General features: G+C 40.3%; 1 protein-coding gene across 3 annotated transcripts; it reads right to left on the bottom strand.

Annotated features, from left to right (window-relative positions):
* Positions 1-3,809: 3,809 nt before the first annotated feature.
* kif3a (kinesin family member 3A) lies at positions 3,810-22,194 on the bottom strand. 3 transcript variants are annotated; one of them, XM_034231165.1, is made up of 18 exons: positions 22,039-22,194; positions 20,954-21,227; positions 20,690-20,834; positions 17,798-17,882; positions 17,497-17,602; positions 16,500-16,639; positions 16,160-16,357; positions 15,857-16,031; positions 15,658-15,756; positions 13,110-13,118; positions 12,431-12,587; positions 12,146-12,326; positions 10,601-10,711; positions 7,933-8,058; positions 7,368-7,421; positions 7,191-7,259; positions 6,936-7,066; positions 3,810-4,809 (listed from the first exon to the last, which is right to left on the bottom strand). In XM_034231165.1, exons 1-18 carry the CDS (start codon positions 22,042-22,044, stop codon positions 4,761-4,763), a joined length of 2,115 nt encoding a protein of 704 aa, XP_034087056.1. In that variant the 5' UTR covers positions 22,045-22,194; the 3' UTR covers positions 3,810-4,760. The 3 variants fall into 3 exon arrangements, 2 of the variants coding, with proteins under 2 accessions (XP_034087056.1, XP_034087057.1); XR_004570485.1 differs by lacking the exon at positions 3,810-4,809 and adding an exon at positions 4,881-5,689 and having other exon boundaries at positions 6,818-7,066; XM_034231166.1 differs by lacking the exon at positions 13,110-13,118.
* Positions 22,195-24,656: the final 2,462 nt, after the last annotated feature.

Below are 24,656 nucleotides of genomic sequence, written 5' to 3'. Positions count from 1 at the left end.
ACTTGTCATACAGTAGTGAGGTCCAGTCATTTGCAAATGTTATTGATTGGGCTTCATAACCCATATGGCTTTTTCTTGAGATGATTAACAGGGGAATACAGAGGAAAAATCATGCTGTAATGTATTGATTGTATTGTATTGAATCTTGACTACTTCGATTATTGTCTCTGCCCATACTATGGCTCGGGTGCCTCTATAAATAAACTGCACTGTTGTGAAAATGTCCTTAAGCTTTGACTAAATATCACCTGAAGATGAGGCTCTTCCAGGCCCAGTTCTACAGGGGTGCATGGGCATGGATTTCTTTTTTTTCAAAAAAAGAAAAAAGGGAGCGAAATATATTAGAAATATAAAATCAATAATAGAATACAATACTGCGCGTGCATCATTTCCAAAGTGCTTCCACAGCAGTGACAGACATCTGTGGATAATCACGGATATGTGAAAATGGTTAAAGCAACCATCCTTAAACGCCAGCAACACTGGCCTACTGCAGACAATAGCAACAGGTCTGATGGGGACGTTACGTTACCCTCCGTCGTGGACACTAGCGACTCACCGCTCCCGGAGCAGCAGTCTTCGTCGCCCGAAACAACGCCGGCCCTCGGTGGCCCGCAGGTGCCTGCCAGGTATATCTAAGCGTACCCGCCTGTACAGTGGGGTAAGGCGGTCATTTTGCAGCTCGTGGTATAAAGATAGACAATGGCTAGAATATTCATGTGAAAATAGGGCCATATTCTGCCATGCCTGTAGAAATGTTGGGTCAAATAATGTATACAATAGCACAGATGCCTTCACCACGAATGGCTACAAAAATATCTCATATCCCAAGTTTATCATGAAGCTGATGTTGCAGCTGAAATGTTCTCCAGGTCACAAAGTCAACCTCACATGATGATGTGATACCAGTTTTCAAGCACAGTAAATATTCTCTTCCCAGAGTAGGCCTATGGGACCAAGGTCATGATGTAGCCTATGGTTTTTATAATACTTTTGCCTTTCAATGCCATTTCAAACCATGAGTTGGTTCAAATAATATTTGTATCAGTACAGTTTTGAAGCTTTTGTGCTTTTCTTTGCCATATTCCACTTTGGACTGGATGAATTATTTCAAGATTGCACTTTCAACACATGAAATGTTCTCACTTGCTTGTTTTCTAAACATACCATATTGCCATAATCTGTTCATTGGCTGAAATAACAAGGGGATGCAAATCCTGGCAGGTGGAAAAGCAGCGTTGCCAAATAATGCATCCATAGTAACTTTGTACCTAAGGACACTTCAAATCAAACTGTGAATCAAATGGTGTTATCAGCACATACTTAATTTGACAGAGTGGACGTTACATTATTTTTTTCACATTTCAAAACCTCATTTTAGAATAACAGTTTAGTAAAGCTGTCTGAAATGCTTAAATCTCTTTCATTTTTTGTAAAGCACTTGCCTTGTGTTGGAAAGTGCTATATAAATAAACTTGCCTTGCCTTGCCTTAAATACACAGCGAAAAGAACACAAGAGAATTCGCCCTGAGAAATAATGAAAGATTAATCAAACAAACCATGCAAACTTAGACCAATCATATCAAGGATATGCTACTAAAATAAAATATTAATGACTCTTAATGTTCATAAACTATAGACTTCACATTATTTATCACCATTGATGAACCAAAAAGGGAAATGATATCGTTTCCAAACTGTACTTTACCGTACAAGTCATTGAAATGTCTGGGACCAAGGTTGTCAGTGTTTGTAATATCTGGCACATTTTTTGTAACATGCAAATAACTCAAGATCAGTTTAGACTTCCAATCACTTTTCTAATCTGCAAAATGATGGTATGATCAATCAAAATCAGCCCTATTTTATTTAAATTATTTTTCATTTTTGGTAAAGTTCTATTTGTCAAACATGAGTTCATTTGTCTTAATTACATTATAACAACATAATCCCGTTGGCTATTTCAGGAATGAGAGTAAATAAGGATACTTTAACTGCCAGTAATTGTTTCTGTCAGTCACATGTATTTTAATGCTTTACCCGACACATAAAGGGGATTTATGTGTCGGGTAAAGCATTAAAAAATATTTCGGTGCCCACCCACCATAGTAATTTTGTCATATCGAAACACACAAGTGTGTCTAATAATAATAATCTTATTAACAGTGGATGCCTTCTGCCTCTCTGTCCCACACTTTAGTGAAAACAAGTCACTCTCATTTATTTCATCAGCTCCACCTGTGCCGTTCTGTTGCAACAAGTCTAAATGTGAAGCGTGGAAAATGTCTGTGAGCATCTATTTCAAGAGGACAGTCATTATAAAAATACTCTTCATAAAATGATATGAAATTTGGAATAATAGTATCAGATTTTACGTCATTTTCCATTGACTTAAGGACATCCTTCTAAATATGTTAAGACATAGTGATGACCTGCAATTCTTGCTGAGACATTTGACGATAAGGGATAAACAGGTAATTTCTTAGTAAGAGATGACTATGTACAAATAGTGGAAAGTGTGAAAGTAAAACAGATACAAATCTTCCTCTGATCCTTATTTGGTGTTTTCCGCTGACGTGTAGACTGTGGTCTAAGTGTTGTATGGTGACAATATATAAGTAGCAACACAGAGCGTGTAGTGTGTTCAACTTTTCTGTATGACCTAACAGTGCTAACTCAAAGTCTCTTTCAAAAACGGCATGAAGAACTTTAATACTCAATATCTCACGGTGCTGATGATGGCCGTGATGGTCTACGCAGCATCACTACATTCAACAGCCAATATGCTCAAAGAGATTCGACAAGAGGCTAGAAAGCTTTCAAATGATAACAAATCCCTGACTCAGGTATGATAACTGCACAAATAAATAGGATGGTTGTTTGTTTGTTGTTGTCCAATACTGACCTATTGATCTTATTCTTTCTTAGAGAGAATTGTTTTTCCAGGTGACAAAGATTGAACGCAAACAAACAGATGTGGTAAGTTAGAACACTTTTCTAATTATTAAGAATATGTAGGCCTACACCTGACATTTGTAATGTTCACACTTTGGCATGGAACTTCTCAAGTTGAAGGTCAACTGGTTTCTTTATACTGATTCAGTCCTACCACCAGCTTTATAAAGACCATTACTAATTGTGCCTTTTTCTTTGCAGGATCAATTCCTCTGCTTGGCTGAGATGGCTCTAGCAAGCATCAATGATACAGAGTTGTTCAACAAAACAGACAAACTAATCCGTCAGTTGCATCAATACAACTGGGTAAGGAGGAATTCAATGGGATTTATGTACTTTTTAATCATACATTAAATGAGAATTAGTGAATCAAGAGGCTCAGTCTAACAACGAATATGCTTTTTGATGTCCAACAGCTTTGTTCTGCGCTTGAAACTAAAATTGTCCTTAACATTTTCTTTCAGAATCACACCACCTCTTGTGACCCGAACAAGACAAATGTTACAATTACCCTGAAAGCTCTTCTGGACCTGATCGCGACCTGTAAAACAAAAATCTTGATTGTTGGGTGATCAAATGTATTATATTATTAACATGTAATATTTAAGTTATTTCTATTTATTGTAAGACTTGATATATTTATTTTCCTAAATATTTTTATTTTTGTCGTTGTGTATTTATATAAATAAATTATAAATAAATACGTTTGTTGGTAAAGTACATTTTTCCCAGCTTCTCGGTTTATAATGCTTTTGGTATTAGCAATTCATCCTCATCATTGAAGTATAACTGCCCAGTCCACCTGTAATAGCGGAATCAATGAAACCAAGAAGGAGCGACAAAGACCTGAGATAAAAGGTGTAAAATAATTTAATAAATAAAATATCCAGGGGTTTGATGGATGTAAACATTTGACATACAATATGATACAAAATAAAAGTCAGTTATCCTCCACTACAGAACATTATTAAATCAAATTATTTTCACAAAAACATCCTACTAGTGCATTTACCTAAGGCATACAATATGTAAAGTGTATTTCAATATAACACAAAGGGTTTTGACATTTGTTAATAAACAAAAAGATGACATGCTTGGATACGCAAATGGCACTAACTAAAGAGCTGGCATGCATGCCCCTATCCTTTAATGCAAAGGAAAATGTATAGAATGCACGTTTTAGTTTCATGATGCTAAATTCCCTCCTTCACTATTAGTGTTAATATAAGTTTCTCTCCATGTTTATGATTTCTTGTAGTCAATGGGAAAAAACACTAACGCTACAGCTTGTGCTCAGAGCAGAATCATTGCTTTACTTCAAGTGAAAATACGCCCTGAATTAGCAGGAATTCAGTAAGTCTTCATCACAAAAAGCAAAGTATGTTAAATACATTCAGCAAATGTCAGAAGATATGAATGCAGTTTATGTCCAATAAGTGTTTTCAAAACCAATGATGATGCAAGTGAAAAATGTTTATGGTTATTATTTTTTCTTTAATGTCGGAGGCTCTTAGGTAAAAGGTTTTTTTATTGAGGCTGATGCCGCAAAAATGCATATCAAAGCGTGATTGAAATGTTTAACATCCATAAAGAAACCTTACAGTATAATACAAATCGCATGTCCTTTTGGCCAAGGGGTCTTAATCCTATCATTGGTGCTGCTCCGTCACATTTAAACCATACCAGCTATACAGTGTATTCAGATAATCTTTTAAATAATGTTCAACAATACAATTCTTCAGACACTTGTTTTCCTAAGGTAACACGAAAGCTGCATGAAAACCAAGCTCCCCTCTGCTCCGTCTTCACTGCAGGAGGGATTCGATCACAGCGTCTGGCTTTGCAGATCTTTTCCTGTGTGAAGATAAGATTTATCAACAACTGCAGAGAGCTTTCAGCGCTCTCAATTCTCGGAATAACAGCGTATCATGATAACGGCAAATACCATTATGCTATTGCTTCGTATTGACATTCCATAAATGCACTAATTATACAGAGTGGGCAAACATCTGCCAACAAGGATTCTGTCTACTCGGGAGTAAATTGTGATTGTGAGTGTAATAGCTAGGTAAAGATGAAAAACCAAGGGACTGAGTTTCACATGCAAGTAAAGTTGCAGAAAACCAGCTGATCAACAGTTAAGACTGCAGTAAATTCCAATGAAGTATGAGAAGAAGAAATAGAGGTTTATTTAAATCTGGCATTGGAGTCATACTCTTGCCAGATGTTGAAAAGTGTTAAAGTGTCTAAAAAAGGCATTTACAGTCATTACACCTCCCTACTAAGCCTGTGACGGGTCTATGGAAGTTGAGGTTAACACAACCTTTTCCTGTGATAATGGAAGCTGAAGTGATAAAATGAAGCTGAAATCAGCTATCTCTCTTGCTGTCACACGATAAGTAACAGGAAATTCAGCTCACTATTTTTTATCTTGCACAGTCATACAGAAACCGATTAAGTGCTGTTTTTTTATATGAGCACTGATCTGAATGATCTGTAAGGGTCAGGGAGGGCCATCAACTCACTAAACGTTTATCCATGCGGGACATACGGTGTGTTTGTGTTGGATGGATCATTTTATTTAAAAAAGAAATCACAAAACAGTTTCAGGTTCATAACCCTCAAGTTGTGGGAAGGCATGACATCATCGAACACATAGACTGAGGAAGTGGATTCAATCACGTAAGAAATCTGAACATGTGATGCATATATGCGGCTCAGTGTATATAAAAATTAGGGCCGGGACTTTAACGCGTTAATTAAGATTAATTAATTACACAAAAATTAACGCGTTAAAAAAATTAACGCATTTTAATCGCACTTATTTTTACACCGCGGAACGTTTCTCACTGGATGAGTTTCAGGCCTACCGATTATACTGGAGCACCAACTAACGTTCATGACTTCAGACAACAACAAACCACAGTGAACAACAGTGGGAAATGTTGTTTTGAAAAACGGACGGATGGAAGCGTCGATAAGAGCACGGTTGTGTGCAAATTATGCAAAAAGGAATTCGCATATCACCGCAGCACATCAAGCCTCAAGTATCACCTCAATGCAAAACATATAGCAGCTAGCGTGGACGTTAGCCTATTTTATCGCGTTCACACCAAAAAGAGCCGGTACTAAAATTAGTTCATGAGAACCTTTTTACCCCCACGAAAGTCCCTGCTAGAGAGCAGAGAGCTGCAAGAGAGCAGGGACTTTCGTACGGCTCTCTTGTGAGAAAAGAGCTATATTTCTGATTGGCTGGGTGGATTGCAAACCACGCCCCGTAAAACTCCCAAACAGTTTTGTGAAGCCGCCATTTTATTATCCTCGCATTAGCATTATTAGCATTATTAGCATTAGCCCAGCGCAGAAACGCAGAGAGACTAACTTATGGCAACACAAAATAAAACATGGGAGCGGTGGAGATGAGGAGGTGTCGGCGTTCTGGCGATTTACTCGGAAGGCTGCTGGGACTCCCAGCAGCTTCTACTGAAGCCAGTCCCCAACTCCGGGGACTTCCGGCCGGGGACTTTGGGCGGCAGTATACGACGTGAAGTGGTTTGCGGCCTGCCAGTAAACCCAAAGCAGAAGAAGAAGAAGTGACGTCAGCGGCTTCATTTACCTAATCCACCCCCAGGTTCAAAGAGTTCTCATGAACTAAGTTCTCATGAACCTTTGTGGGAAAAGTACTGCGGTGTGAATGCGCCTAATGGTATACTAAAATCCATGTGAAAAAAATTGCTTCTCACTGTTCTCAGGTCAAATATTTATATGTGATTAAAAATGCGATTAATTTCGATTAATTAATTACAAAGCCTCTAATTAATTAGATTAATTTTTTTAATCGAGTCCCGGCCCTAATAAAAATGCATTAAATCACACCCGCATAAAAGGTTAGTCGAAATTGTCAAGTAAAATGTCTGATGAAAGAAACAACCTATGAGAATCCTGACAGTTCACTGGAGTATCAGTTATTAGTAGATTACCTGCGCCCCGTCTTGGGTCGGCCACTCTTGCCACTTTTAGAGGTTCTGGGTCTCTCTAGCTTCATCAGTGACTGCCGCATGCTCTCCTCTGTGTAGGCCAGATACACATGGGACAAATCCACCTCGAACGGCTACAGGACACAGGGAGAAGTCAACAATACATTGTCAAGGAGGGAAATTAGAAACAATATTAGCAACATATTTCACAAGACAAAGACAATCTCAGGTAGGAGCAGAAAAGTGCGAAAAACTCACATCTTTTTCTTTTTTGTCTGGAGCAGGGGTCTGTTTCCTCATGTTGTTGCCAGTGTATGCCACACATTTCTGAAAGACAAAAGAGACACACCTTACTATGGGTCTTTAACACAGAGTCTGCTTCTTTAAATGTATGTCCATCAAACCGCAAACCAGTGTGTGCATGAGTGAGCTCACCAGCTGCCATTCTCCAATGTCTTCATTCCAGTGCACATAATTCTCTATCATCTCCTACACAGGAAAGAGAGAACACATAAGGACTAGAAGCGAGGACATACATTACTCCCTAAAGAAGCTCATTGATCTAACCACAGAGGCGCACTGCAAGCAGGTTTATAAAGGTCTTACACTGGTGTCACCGGCAGGCATGACAAATCCAGTTTCTTTTTACATCTGCTGTTTCTGCAAAATCCCCAAAAGTATTTGTATACAACGCGTGCACCTGCTACATTTGCATGATTTTGTGCGTTAATTAAGTTGTCAGCGATGTACAAGCCAGGTCCATGAGTTTTTTTACATAAATGAAAATAAACCCATAGGCATATTTTAATCAGTTAATCTTATAATGCATTATTTTTTACTGATTGTCATTGGTTTTACTGTAATAGCTGCTTTTCAAGAGCAAGTTTGTTGCACAGAGAACAGAAACAAAACATAATCATGGATATTAAGCAAAAGCTAAATACTGAAAATGAGACAAAGTCGTAGTGCTATAAATGTTAGAGTACAAACACAGACACACCTGGTACTCCTGGGGGATGAAGTTGTCTATGATGAGCATCTGGAGCCGAAGCTCTCGGCTGAGCTGCCGGATGTTCTCCAGGAGGCCCTCGATCTCTCTGTGATGCTCCTGCTGCAGATCTGCCATCTAACACACAAAACAGCCATCCATTTGTTTTATTAAACTCAGCATTCAGTGTTTATGCTCCATTGATCTGGAACAAACTCCCAGACAATTTCTTTAAATCAAGGATAAAGACTTTTCTAGTTGTAATCAAATAATAATGTATATTTTACACAGCACTGTGAAATGTATTATGGTAGTGTAAACCTTCCTGATTTTATTTTAGCTTTTTTTTGAATACATATATATTTTCTTGCCTGATTTCACATGTATTTAAATGTATTTTGTATCATGTGTGTGTGCTATGTCCTGATGCTTTGATGTTGTAGAACACTTTCAATTGTCTTGTTGTTCAAATATGCTATATTTAAACGTGCCTTTCTTTGTCCCTAGTGTGACCTGGGGCCTCATTTATAACGGCGTGCGTAGGATTCACGTGGGAAGGTTGCTTACGTAGTAGAAATCCCAAAAATAGGTACAGACATTTTCCGATTCACCAAACATTGCGCACCGGCGAGGAAAGTGCGTACAGTACTTCCTACGCCGGTTTCCCTTTATAAATCACAACCGACTCGAAATGCGGTGCAGCTTTTGCGGGCTTCACGTAACGCCCATATTTGCCTATAAATAGTCAAAGAAACGCCCATTCATTCATTCATTCTGACTGACTTTATGAAGAAGATCGCAGGAAATGACGACAGAACAGCTAAAAAAGACATCTCACACCGTGTCAGATTTTGGTTCTTTTGGGGAGGTCGAGATAAATCATATTGTTTGGTGGATGCAGTTTGAACCAGAGTAGCAGCATGGAGGTCGGATCGTCACCAAAATAAATAAATAAGTGGTCCGAAAAAGGTTCATGACAAAAACAATACACATAGCCTTCCTCAGGCAGTGTGTTTGTACCGGGGACAGGAGACACCCCCTTGATGAGAAACTGTAAGAAATGATCGGGAAATCCCCCCGGTGTGGAGTCATGATGACTGGATCTGAATTATGTTTTCGTATTTGGTGGTTTGTGTCCCAGCTGTCGATCAGCTGTGCGCAGCGTCTCCACTGCAGCCCCCCCCCCCCCCCCTCCCGGCAGCAACTCTATATCCACCAGTTAGAGGAAATACAACTAATGTGTTGTGTTATATTAGCTGTACAATTTACCACACATGGTGTTCTTAGTTTCCATACCTCCTGTGTTTTACGAGCGACTTATCAAGTCTTAGCAAACGGCATAAAACATGATTAAACATGGTAGTATATAAAACCATGCTCGTATCTACAACCTATAGAAATGCAAAACCGCATCATTTATGAGAAAACATTTCATAACATTAACACAACATATTCGAGGTGGTTTTCAATAACATATCCGTATTTATTTATTTCTCCAAGTTATGTTTTTGTGTGCATTGAGGAGTCTGTTTGTTTAATCATTTTAAGATTGGCTTTAATCAATGTTTGAAAATGAATTCTTCATATATGATAAATGAGAGGTAACATTTTATTTATGGTATTATTTCCACATATTTCTCTCCATTCTTCCTTCTGCCAACGGCGTCGCAGTTTCTCGTCTCTCCCGTTTTTGTGCTTAGTGCGTACGCATGGGTTAGAAGTTAGTATTTTATAAATCGCAAACATTGCGTAGAAACTGGCGTACGCCATTTTTTGAGCGTATATCCCTTTATAAATGAGGCCCCAGGTACCCCGCTTTGTGCGGGACTGCAGAGCATTTTTTATAATATTATCACACAAACTTCCCGCATGTCGGTGATAGTCGCTCAGAAAGTTGAAACTTGGCTTTTATCCAATGGCTGTTAAGAAAGCAAGAGAGGGCTATCAGCATTAGCGGTGTCAGATGTCAATCTTTTTTGCTTTTTTTTTTCTCTTGGTGGAGTTTGATTTCCACAGAGTTTTGTGTGGCGCTTGCCAGAGTTTTTTTTCAATCTCGCATGAGGTGAATACGTCTTGAAGCGGCACTATATGAAAGACTCACAGGAAATGCCAGGCTCACAAAGAAAAACCAAAAGAGGATTACCAAACAGATAAGGCAGCAGCAGGTTTAGAGTTCACCACACCGAGCAGCACTAGCAGTCACAGCATTGAGAGAACTATGGTGGTCAGCTTAGGTCATTTTTCAAGACTCTGAGATTGCTTGGACGTGGACGATTGTTTGTGGGGAAAAAAGCCATTAACAATAAATAAATAAATGTAAGGTCTTCTTTGCATAGTTTTTGCAAACAAATCAACCTTTAGTAAAGCGTTGTAATTCATATTTATAGGCTATAGTTTAAATAGAAATTCTTATTTGTTAGGGTTGGATGGACATTATATTGAAAACTAAACTACTTGTTAGCATCGTAGTAACATGTCCCGCATTGTCCCACCCAAACACACTCTTTTCCCACATGTGACCTGGTCCCCCTACTTGTCCCCAAGACTTACTTTTACCATGCTTTGAGTTTCATGGTCGAATGTGCGCTCTGATTGAATTAGTTTTTTTATTTTGTATTCTGTCTCTCATGTTTGTTGGTCCCTACCCACACATGTATGATATCATTTATGTTTAGCTTACTTCTGATTTGGCAGCCATCAGCATGGTCCAGACTTTCTTCAGCTTCTTTGTCTTTCCTTGAGCCTCCTCCTGCAGAGAGGTGTACTTCTCTTCTATGTCCAGACGTTCTTGCTGTTTTAAGAGAGAGAGGGATCAGTGATGGTGCAGTAGCAAACAAGCTGTAGTCTGTGGTCTTTGAAGAGGCTCCAAAGACAAAAGGGCCGATATCAAAATAATTTCCCATTTCTGTGAATTCTTTTTACACAACGAAAATGAGGGGGCTTCCGACCTTATTCTCCAACCACAATGATGCAGTCACTTCAGTGATAATACAAATGGCACTGAAGTTGCCAACAATGTGGTCGTATTCTGCCGAGCAGGGTGGCAGAGATGTATGCGTCAGATGTTTGGCTGAAGACGATTGTGATGGCCACAGCCACACAGGGTAAAACAACTACACTGCATCCTCATCTTCAGTAGTTTTGCTTCAGTGCAGCTACAATAAAACATGCCAATTAACACCACACATTTGCTCTAGATGGTAAACTCTTTATTAGAATGTAATCTGACATTACTTCAAACATTTTAGCACAGCTAATACACAAGTATTTGTTTGTATTAATTACATTCTTTGTCTCTTGAGTTACCATGTCCATTGGGGGAGGTTACTTCCTGGTTCAGCAAAGGGCGTGGCCGAGCGCTGAGGGCTCATAAATACTGCAAGGAGCCAATTGGGACAGATTGGGACAAACCACCTGCTTCCATGTCAAAGGGGGGATTTGGGTTTTGTCAGTGTCCTTTGTGTATGATGTGACTATTAATTATCCCTTGGGTTCAACTTGGTTTGGCCAAGCCCCTATATAGGTTCCTTGGTTTTTCATTGTAGCAGGTCAGTTTTGTTGAGTTAACACCTGTTATGTGCCTTTGAGGTATTTTCTGTTGACCTCTTTTATAGGCCTTGTTATTATATGATGTTCTTGTGAACTTTTGGGGTAAATAAAAACCCTAGTTTATTTAAACCACTCCTGTGTCCTGTTGCCTTACTGCTTGGTCCCTGACAACGATACAATTCTAATAATCAGCTAAGACAGTGGGAGTGTTTTCATCTTGTTCGTCTGTGTGTCTGTGTGTGTGTGTGTGTCTTCAATAACTGCACAACCATGAAAGTATGACAGATGTGGAGTTGAGATCGTAATACAGGCAGAGATTGAAGATACGTGTGGTGACAGCGAGAGGCCTCAAGTAGTGAGGAAGGAAGTGGGGGGGGGAACTTTATGCACCTAGCCTGATTTGGCGTGTGATCATATCGCAATATTTTCTTTATTTATGGAAGTAAAACCATTAAACCAGTAAAAAAAACACCATATTTCCTTTAGATATCTTAAGAGTAAACACTAGAGACTAACTTCAGCTTTACTACAGTTACAGCAGGAAAGTGCAATATGATGAAACTGATGCACACATTGATGTCATCATTTCAGTTTACACTAACAAACGCATGGCGTGATCAGCTGATCTATACACTGTGTGAGGTATATGGCCGTGAAATCGTTTATGTTTCTTTACCTCTTTCTCCTCTAGCTCCCGCCGCAGCTTCTCCGCTCTCCTGCGACGTTCTTCCAGTTCGCTATTGGACTCCTGCAGAAGCTTCTCCTGCTCCTCAGCCTTGGCCAAGAGGTCCACCCCCCCCACGATCACCTTCTTCTCTAAGGCCGACAATTTATCCAGCAGAAGGTGATGCTCCTGCCTGAGTGATTAGAGGAGAATCATAGTATGTAATGAGCGGTTACCACATCATGAATACCACATTTCTAAAAAGTAATACTTATAGTTGTCTTTTCATGGACTTACTGAGCTTTAAGAAGGTCCTTCTCCCTCTTCTCCAGCTCTGCTCTTGCCTTGTTCCTCTCCTCCTCCTCCATATCCAGCTTGGCCTCCAAGACCTTTCTTTCCTCTTCGATCTTTGCCTGCATCTCCACCATCTTGTCCGGCGAAACCTTCTTCTTCCCTTCAGAGAGACAAACAGAAAACCATAGTGTCTTTAATGAACAAGCTGTTTTAGATGCATCTTCCTATATCAAGTTAGTGCATGGGTCACAATGATTTAAGTGCAGATTCATTCTTTCTATACTGTGGGTTTTAATCAGTATTAGTTTATTATGTGAGGATTTGGGAAAAATCAGAAGTCCTAACAATAAGTGCCAGTGAGTTTGAGCTACACAAAGCTGTGACTTGCTAATGATGCTGTTAGTGTAAGCAACATTTTAAATAAATAAATAAAGGGGGAACTATATCAAGTGCACATTGCTCTTAATGACAGCGTGGCAATGGAGGTGGGGAGCATGAGACACATGGGTGGACATATATGGACGGACAGAAAAATGTTAACAGAGATTATGCAAAAACCTCCATTATTAGATTAGTCAGTTAGTGAAAAAGCTACTGAAACACACGGCAGCCATCTGGATAGTTTGTGCGAGGAGAAACACCATTGCTACCGTACAGTAGGACCGTAGATTCTTACACCAACCTCTTTCTTCTTCAATTAAGAGGTGTATAGCAAGTCACACAGGCGGCATTTGCACCCGGACGAGGAAAGAGAAAGAGAGAGAGAGAGAGAGAGAGCAACAGGTTACAGAGTGATCTCGAAAGTCGTATAACTCGAAGTGCAGAACACCACATGTGGGTCAAGGAGGGGGAGAAAGGCAAGTCAACAAGAGAAAGAGACGTTTCAGTCATAACAAAATATCATAGAGGAGATGTGACAGTGACTAGACATGAGAAAAAAAAACTCAAAACCAAAAGCATCACTTTACATAATGATGTGGGTGAATTGCGTCTTTGAGGGACCTTTTTGTCAAATCATGATGCAGAACAAGACTTTGATGTACTGTAGATCAGTGGTTCTCAACTGGTCAGGCCTCGGGACCCACTTTTTCCTTTGTCAATAGATCGCGACCCGACATTTTGAACCACTCTATTCAACAAAAAAATCGTGCTGTAATATACGCTTTTCAGCATACAATATGAATTAAAGTGAAGTACAGTGCATATATCCCTTATATCCCTTCACAGAACTAAAGTATGCTTTTTAAATAAGGTTTAATGAGATGATGGAATCAAAGCTGAACTGTATAACATAAAAAGGCAGACATGCTGAAAACCCAACCCCAGCAGGGGGTCTGGGGGGATTCCGCCCCAGGAGATTTTTAAAAATACTAACATATAAACTACGCATTCTGGTACTCTGAGAAGAAAATAAGTAAATCTATCACTACCCGACATATTAATAATATTTTATGCCATTGTTTGTTTTTCACTTTGTTCTGACAGCTGAACTTGCTGCTCCTCACAGAGAGAAGAGCAAAGAGGAGAGAGTCTGTGTGAATTACTTGTTTTTAATTAAAATATAAATAATAATAATTACCCAATTAATTGTGGGTTAGGGTAGATAGCTCCCATTGTTCTGTGACCTGTCAATCATCAAACCGGGGGTCATATTTCATTATGTGTTCATTTCTATCTGAAGTTGTACCCATGGATGTATACAGAATAGTTCTACAAAGTATTGGTCAAAGTTATTCTCCGTGGGGACTTCCGGCAACAATCTTGATTCTGATTGGCCAGAAGACTCGAAAAAACATCAGCAAAGATGTTTTATTGAGAAAATGATCACTACGTGACAGAAGTTTTCAAAACCGTTTATTTATTTTTTCTTCACTCACACATCTGCGACCCACTCGAAACGGGTCCGCGACCCACTTTTGGGTCGCGACCCACCAGTTGAGAACCACTGCTGTAGATCATCCGTGGACATCAGATTGTGCCAATTCTTCTTTATCATCACGTGCACAAACACAATCATTTTCACGTAACATATTTGGAGGGAATCTGGGCTGTGAGCCTACAGGAGCGGAAAGAAAGCCCCTTTAGAAAGCCCCTTTCACACATGCACTGCCGCAAAGTATGATCCAGAGAGAGATCACATGCCTCATTCTACCTAAATGGCTCAACCTTTAAAAGTTGGTTATTTTAATAGAAAATGCAGAGCAATTTCAGTTTTCATTTGGTTCTGTATTATAACACAAAGGGATACAATTAAAAAGGGTGGTGGTTTAGGGGTCTCTCTTCATCTCTCTTCCCCTCATTTCGTGATGTAGATAATACATCAGGGAATCCATAAAATACTTCTTCAATGGCCAATAACTTTCATATGGGCGTGTTGTACTATAACATGAATGTTTTGGGTAAAAAGCAGCCAAATTGATGTAAGCACTGTCTGTGGTCAGCAATCAGGTGATCAGCTTTCTAACCATTTAAACAGCCTGTTCATTATGAGAGCTGATATGCTCTTAATCTTTGTTGGAATTTTTATTTTTGAAATGTAATATTATTCTGCAGTGATTCCCCAAAGCTGTGAAGAAAATCTGGTCATGAGCATTGCATGTTTACAAAAAGAGAAGCTTCGTTTACACACCAAAAACTATTTATATTTAAAAAATTGCTATTTTCATGTGTGAAAAGGGGCTCAAGTTTGTGGGCAGGGGGGTAGCCGGTTTGCAGAGCTGAAAGCAAAATGTGGGTGCAGCACGGCAACATATAGAGGCTGAATGGTTTGGTTATTAATAATTCAGAGTACCCTAATACTACAGTATTGAAAGGAAACTGGAACATGTTAAAGCATTGTGAAAGGTGACCTCAGAGGAACATTAGTGTAGCACTGTGATGTTTTGAGATGACTAATGATCTGTATTTTTAACACTTTACGCTTAAAAGGAGGAGGAAGGTGAGAATACGAGGGAAACTCCTAAATGATGTTATGTTTATAGAATCCTGTTCAAAGGTAGGACCTAAAAGCTGCTTCTGCTTGATTCTTATCTGATGAAGTGAATGCTGACTCATGTTACAGTTAATGACAAGAGATTAAACCACATACCCATTATACAGATGTTTATCTAACCATTTACAAACCCCCTATTGAAAGAATAACCCTTCTCACAGGTTTATGAAGGTCGCATAATCAGGTTTCAGTCATGTTGCTCTATTGCACACAGAGAGCATTAATTACAACTTCTTACCTCTTCTTCTCCTGCGGCATTCTCCTTCCCCCCTTCCTTCGTCATCACCTTCATCCATCTCTTCTGATCCACTGCCCTCTGAGCCAGAGATCTCTTCACCTACAATCGCACAAAACAACATTTGAAAAAGTCAGATTGGAAAAAAATACTGGAATTTAAATCCAAAAAGCTAGATATATTTTACTGGTTGGCTCGTTACCTTCCACTAGTTTCTTCTTTAGCTCCTCAATCTCCTTCTGAAACTGGCGTAACAGGGCATCCTTTGGATCCTCATTGATCCTGGCTTTGTTCTTGATGTTTTTAGCCCTGTTAGCGTAACGCAGGGTACTGATGGTCTCATCGTAGTTATAGTCCGCAGGGCCTATATTCGCACACTGGTGGGGAGAAGTGTGTCTTTTTAAAAGTGAGGCAACATCTGTTATGTATTTAAAACTTGATAGATTTATGATAGATAGTTTTGTGTGCAACTCTAACGAACACATGCTTCAAACATTCACTCTACCATCATGGTCTTGGAGTTTCCTCCCAGGGAATCCTGCAGCAGACGGGTTAGTTTGGAGTTTCTGTAGGGCACGTGTGTGCTTTTGCCATCCACCAGGGCAGAGATGACGTTACCCAGCGTGGAGAGAGAGAGATTGATCTTTGTCGCTTCCTTTAAACGCTGACCTGTGGCTCCAGTCTTGCCCTGTCTCTCTGAACCCTGTAGGGGATGGAAGACAGATGAATTGGTGGTGTTCCGATGGATAATTGCCAATAAGGCATATCCTAGAGGCATCTGTATGATCTTATTTTCCAGGAAGTAGTTTATTTTTACTCAGAACTTTTGGTCGGATGGTACATACTGCAAGATCAACCAGATGAAGTTTCCCCATGCGCACATGTTGGTTTCCATCTACTCCCTTCTCACTGCACTCGATGGTGATGGTGAAGATAGCGTGGGAGCGGGAGCTGTGTTCATTCATGTTGGTGGAACCGACAGACCCTGAACACAGTGAAATATTATTAAAATCAGACAAAATCATATACATATGTCGGTACCACTACAATAAGACTACCCTTATAAAGGGTTTACGAATAGTTTGTAATTCATTTATTAATTAGGCTGTGAACACTTTATAAATCATTAATAAGCTTTTATGAGACATGAGATAAACAGGGCAACTGTGACTGGTTGCTTGCCAAATAGTGAGCCCACATTTATCTGTACTGCTAAGCCTTATATTGGCTACTTAGCTTACTTCGTCTCCTTCATCAGCCAGCATTCTTGGTATCTGTTGCTCACTGAGTTGAATCTCGCTAAGTAGCCAATATAAGGCTTAGTCATCTTGCCAAATAGTGAGCCTGTGTTGATGTATGAAAACTATGTTAGAACTGGTTTATAAATGGTTCTTAATGATAAATAAAGTGTGTACAACCTAATTATAAACCCTTTATGGATCCTTTATAAGGGTAGTCTTATTGTAAAGTAGTACCCATATGTCTGATACACACTTGTGTACTTTCAAGCCTTTCATCTTTTTAATTATAATCCCTGCATTTTCTGATTATTAACAGCATAAGCCCATTGCTAGATAGAATACATGTATTGCATTTTAAATAAAGAATGAATTGAAGAGATTTGATTTGATGTACATAAATTAGCTAAATCCACACAGAGACATGTATCTAATGCAAGACTGAAAGATTTCTCAAGCCTGTTTAATGTTCGTCTTTACTTCGAGGGCTCGTTATTATTTGTTCTTGTATATGAGGTTTTACTATACTAGCCCACAGATACATATCTCTGTATTTCCGTTTAGGTATGTATTTCCTATTTCATGCTTTCAGTTATTTGCTTACGATTTTTGTGGCCCATAGTCATAATCCTGTCCATGTCGTCGGCATTGTTCACAACGTAACCAGAGAGGTCTTTTATGTACACGCCGACATCTGGTCTCTCTTTCACCTGTGATGAAATAATGTAGCATTATTATGAACTACTGCTATTAAGTGTCAAACACTAGTACAAGCAAATCTATTCAGGCATCATCTTCGTTTCCTGTTTGGAAAAATGACTATTGTGCCCTTTAGTACAAATCTTCCAAGACAGTTTTAATATGAGTCACTGAACTTTTAATGTTTGTTTTGAATATCCGTTTACCTCGAGCCTCTGCAACTGATCCTTTCCCAATAAGTCTCGCACTTCCTCATTGTAGATCTCCAGGTACGAAACACGAACCAAAAACCTGTGGAAGTTAAATGTTTATTTTTATATTAATTCAGAATACACTCTGTTCTGATGAGTCCACCAGCGTTACAGCGGAACATCAGTGATTATGTGTTACCATGGTGTTTGTTAGCAACCAGAAAATGACACCAGTAAGGACAAACAGATGAGAATGCTGCGTGGGGTCTGGGTGCCGTGTTGGCGGGACGTTGCGCGGCTCGCTGCTGCGAGGAGCGGACAGTGTGAGCTGGCTTACTGGTGTGGTTTCCTGCTTGCTACGTGGCCGTCTGCGAGACAGCGAGACACAGCGAAACCCAGCCCGAGCACACACACACACACACACACACACACACACACACACACACACACACACACACACACACACACACACACACACACACACACACACACACACACACACACACACACACACACACACACACACACACACACACACACACACACACACACACACACACACACACACACACACACACACACACACCACACACACACACACACACACACACACACACACACACACACACACCACACACACACACACACACACACACACACACACACACACACACACACACACACACACACACACACACACACACACACACACACACACACACACACACACACACACACACACACACACACACACACACACACACACGCACACACGCAGCCTGGCTGTGAGTCTGTGTGTGTGTGGACTCACAGCCTCGCCACGTCCCGCCGTCTCAGGGAGGAGAAATCCGCGGAGCTGCAACTGAGAAAAGATTGAGTGTGTGTGTCCGCGGACTTAACATAACGGCTCCATGGGGTCGTCGTTACGTCATTTGGTTCCCGGAAGAAAAAAAGAGAAATCTCCAACGAGGCGTTCTGGGGCAGCATAGACAGGTATTTTCTGTGTTAGAGTTTTACTCGCTACAGGGTGTACTTTGAGGGTTTGTGACTGCAGACCGTTTACATGCAGAAAACCTTCATAACACACAAGGGGACGGGTAACCGGAAAAGCATGACATGGGACCTTAAAAAGCTACAAATGGAAAAATAAAGCATGTTAATTAGGGCTGTCAAGTTAACGCGTTAATAATGCGTTAACGCAAAAAAAGATTAACGCCACTAATTATTTTAACGCGATTAACGCATGTGTATTTTTTTTCCTCGGCCGCCCCGTAGTTTCAGAGCGCATCGAGTTTAAAATACCATCTACAAGCTGATGCTGACAGCCCCACTCCTGCCGCCCGCTTGTGGCAGACCACACTTCCACGCTCACCGCCTGGCTATTGGGAGGACTGGGAGGGTGTGTGTATGTGTGGCCCGAGCGAGCGAGAGAGAGACCTTACGTGCATTGTTGTTGTTAGCATCTGGTGCTAGCTAGCTGCGCTAACGGCTATAAGGAGCAGTTCAAATGAAAACAGAGGAGCGACATTTCGCCACAACTGCGCCGAGCACTTGACTTTGCAGGAAGCCAGACAGTGGGACATTGTACGAAAAGTCAGCACACTCAGCACGGATAGTGCGCAACATGATTGCAGCGTCCAGGCAGCTCCCGTTCGAGCATATGCCTCGCTGTCACCACACGTATCTTCAATCTCTGCCTGTATTACGATCTCAACTTCACATCTGTCATACTTTCATGGTTGTGCAGTTATTGCACACACACACACACACACACACACACACACACACACACACACACACACACACACACACACACACACACACACACACACACACACACACACACACACACACCACACACACACACACACACACACACACACACACACACACACACACACACACACACACACACACACACACACACACACACACACACACACACACACACACACACACACACACACACACACACACACACACACACACACACACACACACACACACACACACACACACACACACACACACACACACACACACACACACACACACACACAAGTTGTATTGTATTATTGTATGAGAGAGGTTCCAGATTGAATTGAGGCGAATATTTGTAATGTTCAGAGGTTGTTGTGTTTAATATTATGAGAATATTTGTCATTGTTCAAATGATAATAAACATTAGCATAAAGCATATTTGTCCACTCATATGTTGATAAGAGTATTAAAAACTTGAAAAATATTCCTCTAAGGTACATTTAGAACAGATCAAAAATGTGCGATTAATTTGCGATTAATCGCGATTAACTATGGACAATCATGCGATTAATCGCGATTAAATATTTTAATCGACTGACAGCCCTAATGTTAATACATATTTCACTATTAACACCTTTGCAAGAACCTTTACTTACATGGAGCCTTTTTATTTCAATATAAGAACCAAATCAGAAAAAAACTGTCCCATAAGCAGCCTTATCTCATAAGTTATTAAAATAGTTCAATCCATGTTTAAGGCATGGGCTAAACTTTCATAATCAGTTTAGCTTAAAAGAGAATAAGTTGTTCATTAAATAATTTGTCTAAATACTTAGTATTTTCTGAGTATGCTAACACACTTGTTAGTCTTTTTCTATGAAAACCTCTTTGAATCAGATTTCATTCAAATAAAATGATTGTTTCAGTACAAACCAAGGCCAATAAAAGTATCTAGCTCAGACCACACCAAACTTTCTTTCAAAAGATTAAGTCTTGTTGAGTGTGCTTATTAGAAAACTAAAAAAGAAGCCAAGGTTTTGACCCAATTTGGCTCTGATGTTCAAACTTGTCAGATGGACTTATGTGTTTAGCCAAGATTTATTTTGCTGATTTTACTGAATGTCTGCCGAGAGAATGCTTTCCTACCTCGTGTCACCCTCTGCCTTGGCAATGTGACCAAAAACATGAGCAAAGGAGTTTGGGATTATCCCTCTGAGCTCTGGCACTGCTCTCACACCCTCCATGGTGAAGGTTTTTCCTGTGCCAGTTTGCCCATATGCGAAAATGGTGCCTGAAATGGATAGAAGAGCATAAAATCACGGTGTCAATTTAGAAATGAAGAATAAATGAAAAACAATGTTTATCATATCACATTACAGTTAATATTGAAAAAACGAATTCAAAATATACCATTGTAACCCTCTAATACTGAGTCAACGATGGGGCGTGCAGTGAGGTTGTAGACATCCAGCTGTTTGCTGTCTGGTCCAAACACAGTGTCAAATGTGAAAGTCTTAGGGGGCTCATGGGGGGTCTCCAGTTTGTTAACCTCTATGGTCCCACGGATCTCGTCAACAAGGACGGCCTGTTTGTGGTTCATCATCTTCTCTTTCTGGTTGAAGGGACGACATCGCACCACCACCTTGACATTATCATTGCCCTCAGGCTTGTCATGCTTATTGCTCTGAAAAAAGAAACAACCCATGATGAGAGATGGTTATGGCATAAGATGTAATGTAACCATCAAATATTATGTAGTGGCAATTAAGGAAACCTACAATTTTGGTTCATATTGACATGGACATAAGGGCCTAGCTGTCAAGTTGATTACAATATAATACAAAGCATAGCACCTAGCATTCTGCCAGGGTGTGGTATTTCAATCATTCGTGTGTGTGTGTATGTGTGTGTTGTGTTTGTTAGCTCATTTATCTAACTTTGCCTATGACATGTGGATACAGTGTTACTTGCAGCTAATTGAAAAGTGTCAGTAGCTTTGGGAGGAGAGAATAATTTGAAGTATGTCTAACTTTAAGATTGTGTTGTACAGTACTGTATGTTCACAACAGCAAAGGGACACACATGAGGGGGTCCGCTGAATAGTCTCTTTCTTAACGTGTGTCCTTGGTTGAAAAACAAATGATAACCTCTGTCTAAGGTGTGACTCGGTCAAAACGAAGCTAGCAAGCGTTAGCAACCGTTGATGGGTTGCTAGGCAGGCAAACGTTGATGACGTTAGCTAGTTAGCTGGCTAGCTTAATAAATGGACAATGGCAGATTTTGGAAACAGTTTTATTTAAAACCCCCACAATGTTAACAATTTGTGCTAATGGTACGGGCAAAACCCGGCGTTGAGAACAGTGTATCGTGTCCTTGTTACAGGAACGTAAGCTATCGGTGCTAGCCGGTTAGCATCACATCAGTGGGTCGGAGGAAGGGAGGAACCCCTTTGCAACAAAACAATACAATCGCAGTGCAAAGGCGTGTCGACTTACCGGCATGGTGAGAGGGCAGGGAAGCAACTATGGTGTACACTTAATGATAATGAAATGTGCGTAGGTTTTGTTAATTTGCCTCTTAGTTAACCGAATCATTTAAATGCCAGCGCAGTGCCCATATCAAAGGCTCACATCCGATAGCTTGTTGTCAGGTCTGGGTCAGACTGCGCATGCGTTGCACGATTCAGGGGGGGGGGGGGGGGGGGGGGGGGGGGGGGGGGGGGGGGGGGGGGGTCTTTCTTCAGTTGTCTGGTTACACAAGTCTGACTTCTGCACTAACTAGCATGAACATAGCATCGTTGTGTACATAAAAGGAAATGGCGAATTGTTGGATTGGTAGTATCAATGTGCATAAAGTGTAGCATTGAAGGTGATTCAGAGCAGTGCAGTGGCATAAAAGTACAGTAAGACCAGAAATTAGTTGCTGGGCCCCCATTAACTCCCCATTCCTCCCACTCTTTGTGCATTGTATGACATTCCTGTGCTAGAATAGGCCTACTGATTGGCCAAAAGTTTTCTCTGTGTTAATTTGATTATAATCACATTCATTTGGCCTACTTCATGTGTACTAAAATATAGATGGTCTTTATAATTGGTCTTGGCAAACACTGGACTGAAATTAAACAGCTAATACCTTGGTCGAGTCCGAATAAAGCTTACTGAAGATATTTTAATATATTGTTTTAAAGAAATGCTTGAGGTTTTTTGCTAAAAGTTATATTATTCAACATTATATTAAAAGATACATTTTTATTTCAGCCAGAATAAGTCCATCTAAGTGCATGTAAACCCTTTAGACGCCATATTCAAGGAATCCCTATCAAAAAAATATGTGAAAACCTTTCTTGACATCTAGTTCAAGAGTCTTAGGGTGAGAGTATTTGATTGTAGTTGGCGATTTGTTATTTTAGACTACCTCACAGGATGGCTGATGCACTGTAGTGTATTTTTAACGATCTAAGATGCTGTAGATATGTGGGCTTTTGGCTTTGATAAACATATAAGGCTGTACAAATCAAAAACGTTGACATTATGTTTTCAGGTAGTGTGGTTAAGGGGAATCTTAAAAATACAAACAAAAAGTGAGAGTAATCAAATGTATCACATAACCACTATTGCACCTTTCCTTCAATACATACAGTGGGGCAAAAAAGTATTTAGTCAGCCACCAATTGTGCAAGTTCTCCCACTTAAAAAGACGAGGCCTGTAAATTTCTAGGTAGGCTATACCTCAACTATGAGAGACAAAATGAGACAAAAAAAAAATCCAGAAAATCACATTGTCTGATTTTTAAAGAATTTATTTGCAAATTATGGTGGAAAATAAGTATTTGGTCAATAACAAAAGTTCATCTCAATACTTTGTTATATACCCTTTGTTGGCAATGACAGAGGTCAAACGTTTTCTGTAAGTCTTCACAAGGTTTTCACACACTGTTGCTGGTATTTTGGCCCATTCCTCCATGCAGATCTCCTCTAGAGCAGTGATGTTTTGGGGCTGTCGCTGGGCAACACAGACTTTCAACTCCCTCCAAAGATTTTATATGGGGTTGAGATCTGGAGACTGGCTAGGCCACTCCAGGACCTTGAAATGCTTCTTACGAAGCAACTCCTTTGTTGCCCGGGCGGTGTGTTTGGGATCATTGTCATGCTGAAAGACCCAGCCACGTTTCATCTTCAATGCCCTTGCTGATGGAAGGAGGTTGTCACTCAAAATCTCACGATACATGGCCCCATTCATTCTTTCCTTTACACGGATCAGTCGTCCTGGTCCCTTTGCAGAAAAACAGCCCCAAAGCATGATGTTTCCACCCCCATGTTTCACAGTAGGTATGGTGTTCTTTGGATGCAACTCAGCATTCTTTCTCCTCCAAACACGTCTAGTTGAGTTTTTACCAAAAAGTTCTATTTTGGTTTAATCTGACCATATGACATTCTCCCAATCCTCTTCTGGATCATCTAAATGCTCTCAGCAAACTTCAGACGGGCCTGGACATGTACTGGCTTAAGCAGGGGGACACGTCTGGCACTGCAGGATTTGAGTCCCTGGCGGCGTAGTGTGTTACTGATGGTAGCCTTTGTTACTTTGGTCCCAGCTCTCTGCAGGTCATTGACGGTCCCCCCGTGTGGTTCTGGGATTTTTGCTCACCGTTCTTGTGATCATTTTGACCCCATGGGGTGAGATCTTGCGTGGAGCCCCAGATCGAGGGAGATTATCAGTGGTCTTGTATGTCTTCCATTTTCTAATAATTGCTCCCACAGTTGATTTCTTCACACCAACCTGCTTACCTATTGCAGATTCAGTCTTCCCAGCCTGGTGCAGGACTACAATTTTGTTTCTGGTGTCCTTTGACAGCTCTTTGGTCTTGGCCATAGTGGAGTTTGGAGTGTGACTGTTTGAGGTTGTGGACAGGTGTCTTTTATACTGATAACGAGTTCAAACAGGTTCCATTAATACAGTTAACAAGTGGAGGACAGAGGAGGCTCTTAAAGAAGAAGTTACAGGTCTGTGAGAGCCAGAAATCTTGTTTGTTTGTAGGTGACCAAATACTTATTTTACAGAGGAATTTACCAATTAATTCAATAAAATTCCTACAATGTGATTTCCTGGATTC

The sequence above is a fragment of the Gymnodraco acuticeps genome, unplaced genomic scaffold, assembly GCF_902827175.1.
Source record: "Gymnodraco acuticeps unplaced genomic scaffold, fGymAcu1.1, whole genome shotgun sequence".
Classification (NCBI taxonomy): Eukaryota; Metazoa; Chordata; class Actinopteri; order Perciformes; family Bathydraconidae; genus Gymnodraco; species Gymnodraco acuticeps.
The sequence above is the reverse complement of the archived record's forward strand: the minus strand, read 5'-3'. Positions and strand labels throughout refer to the sequence as shown.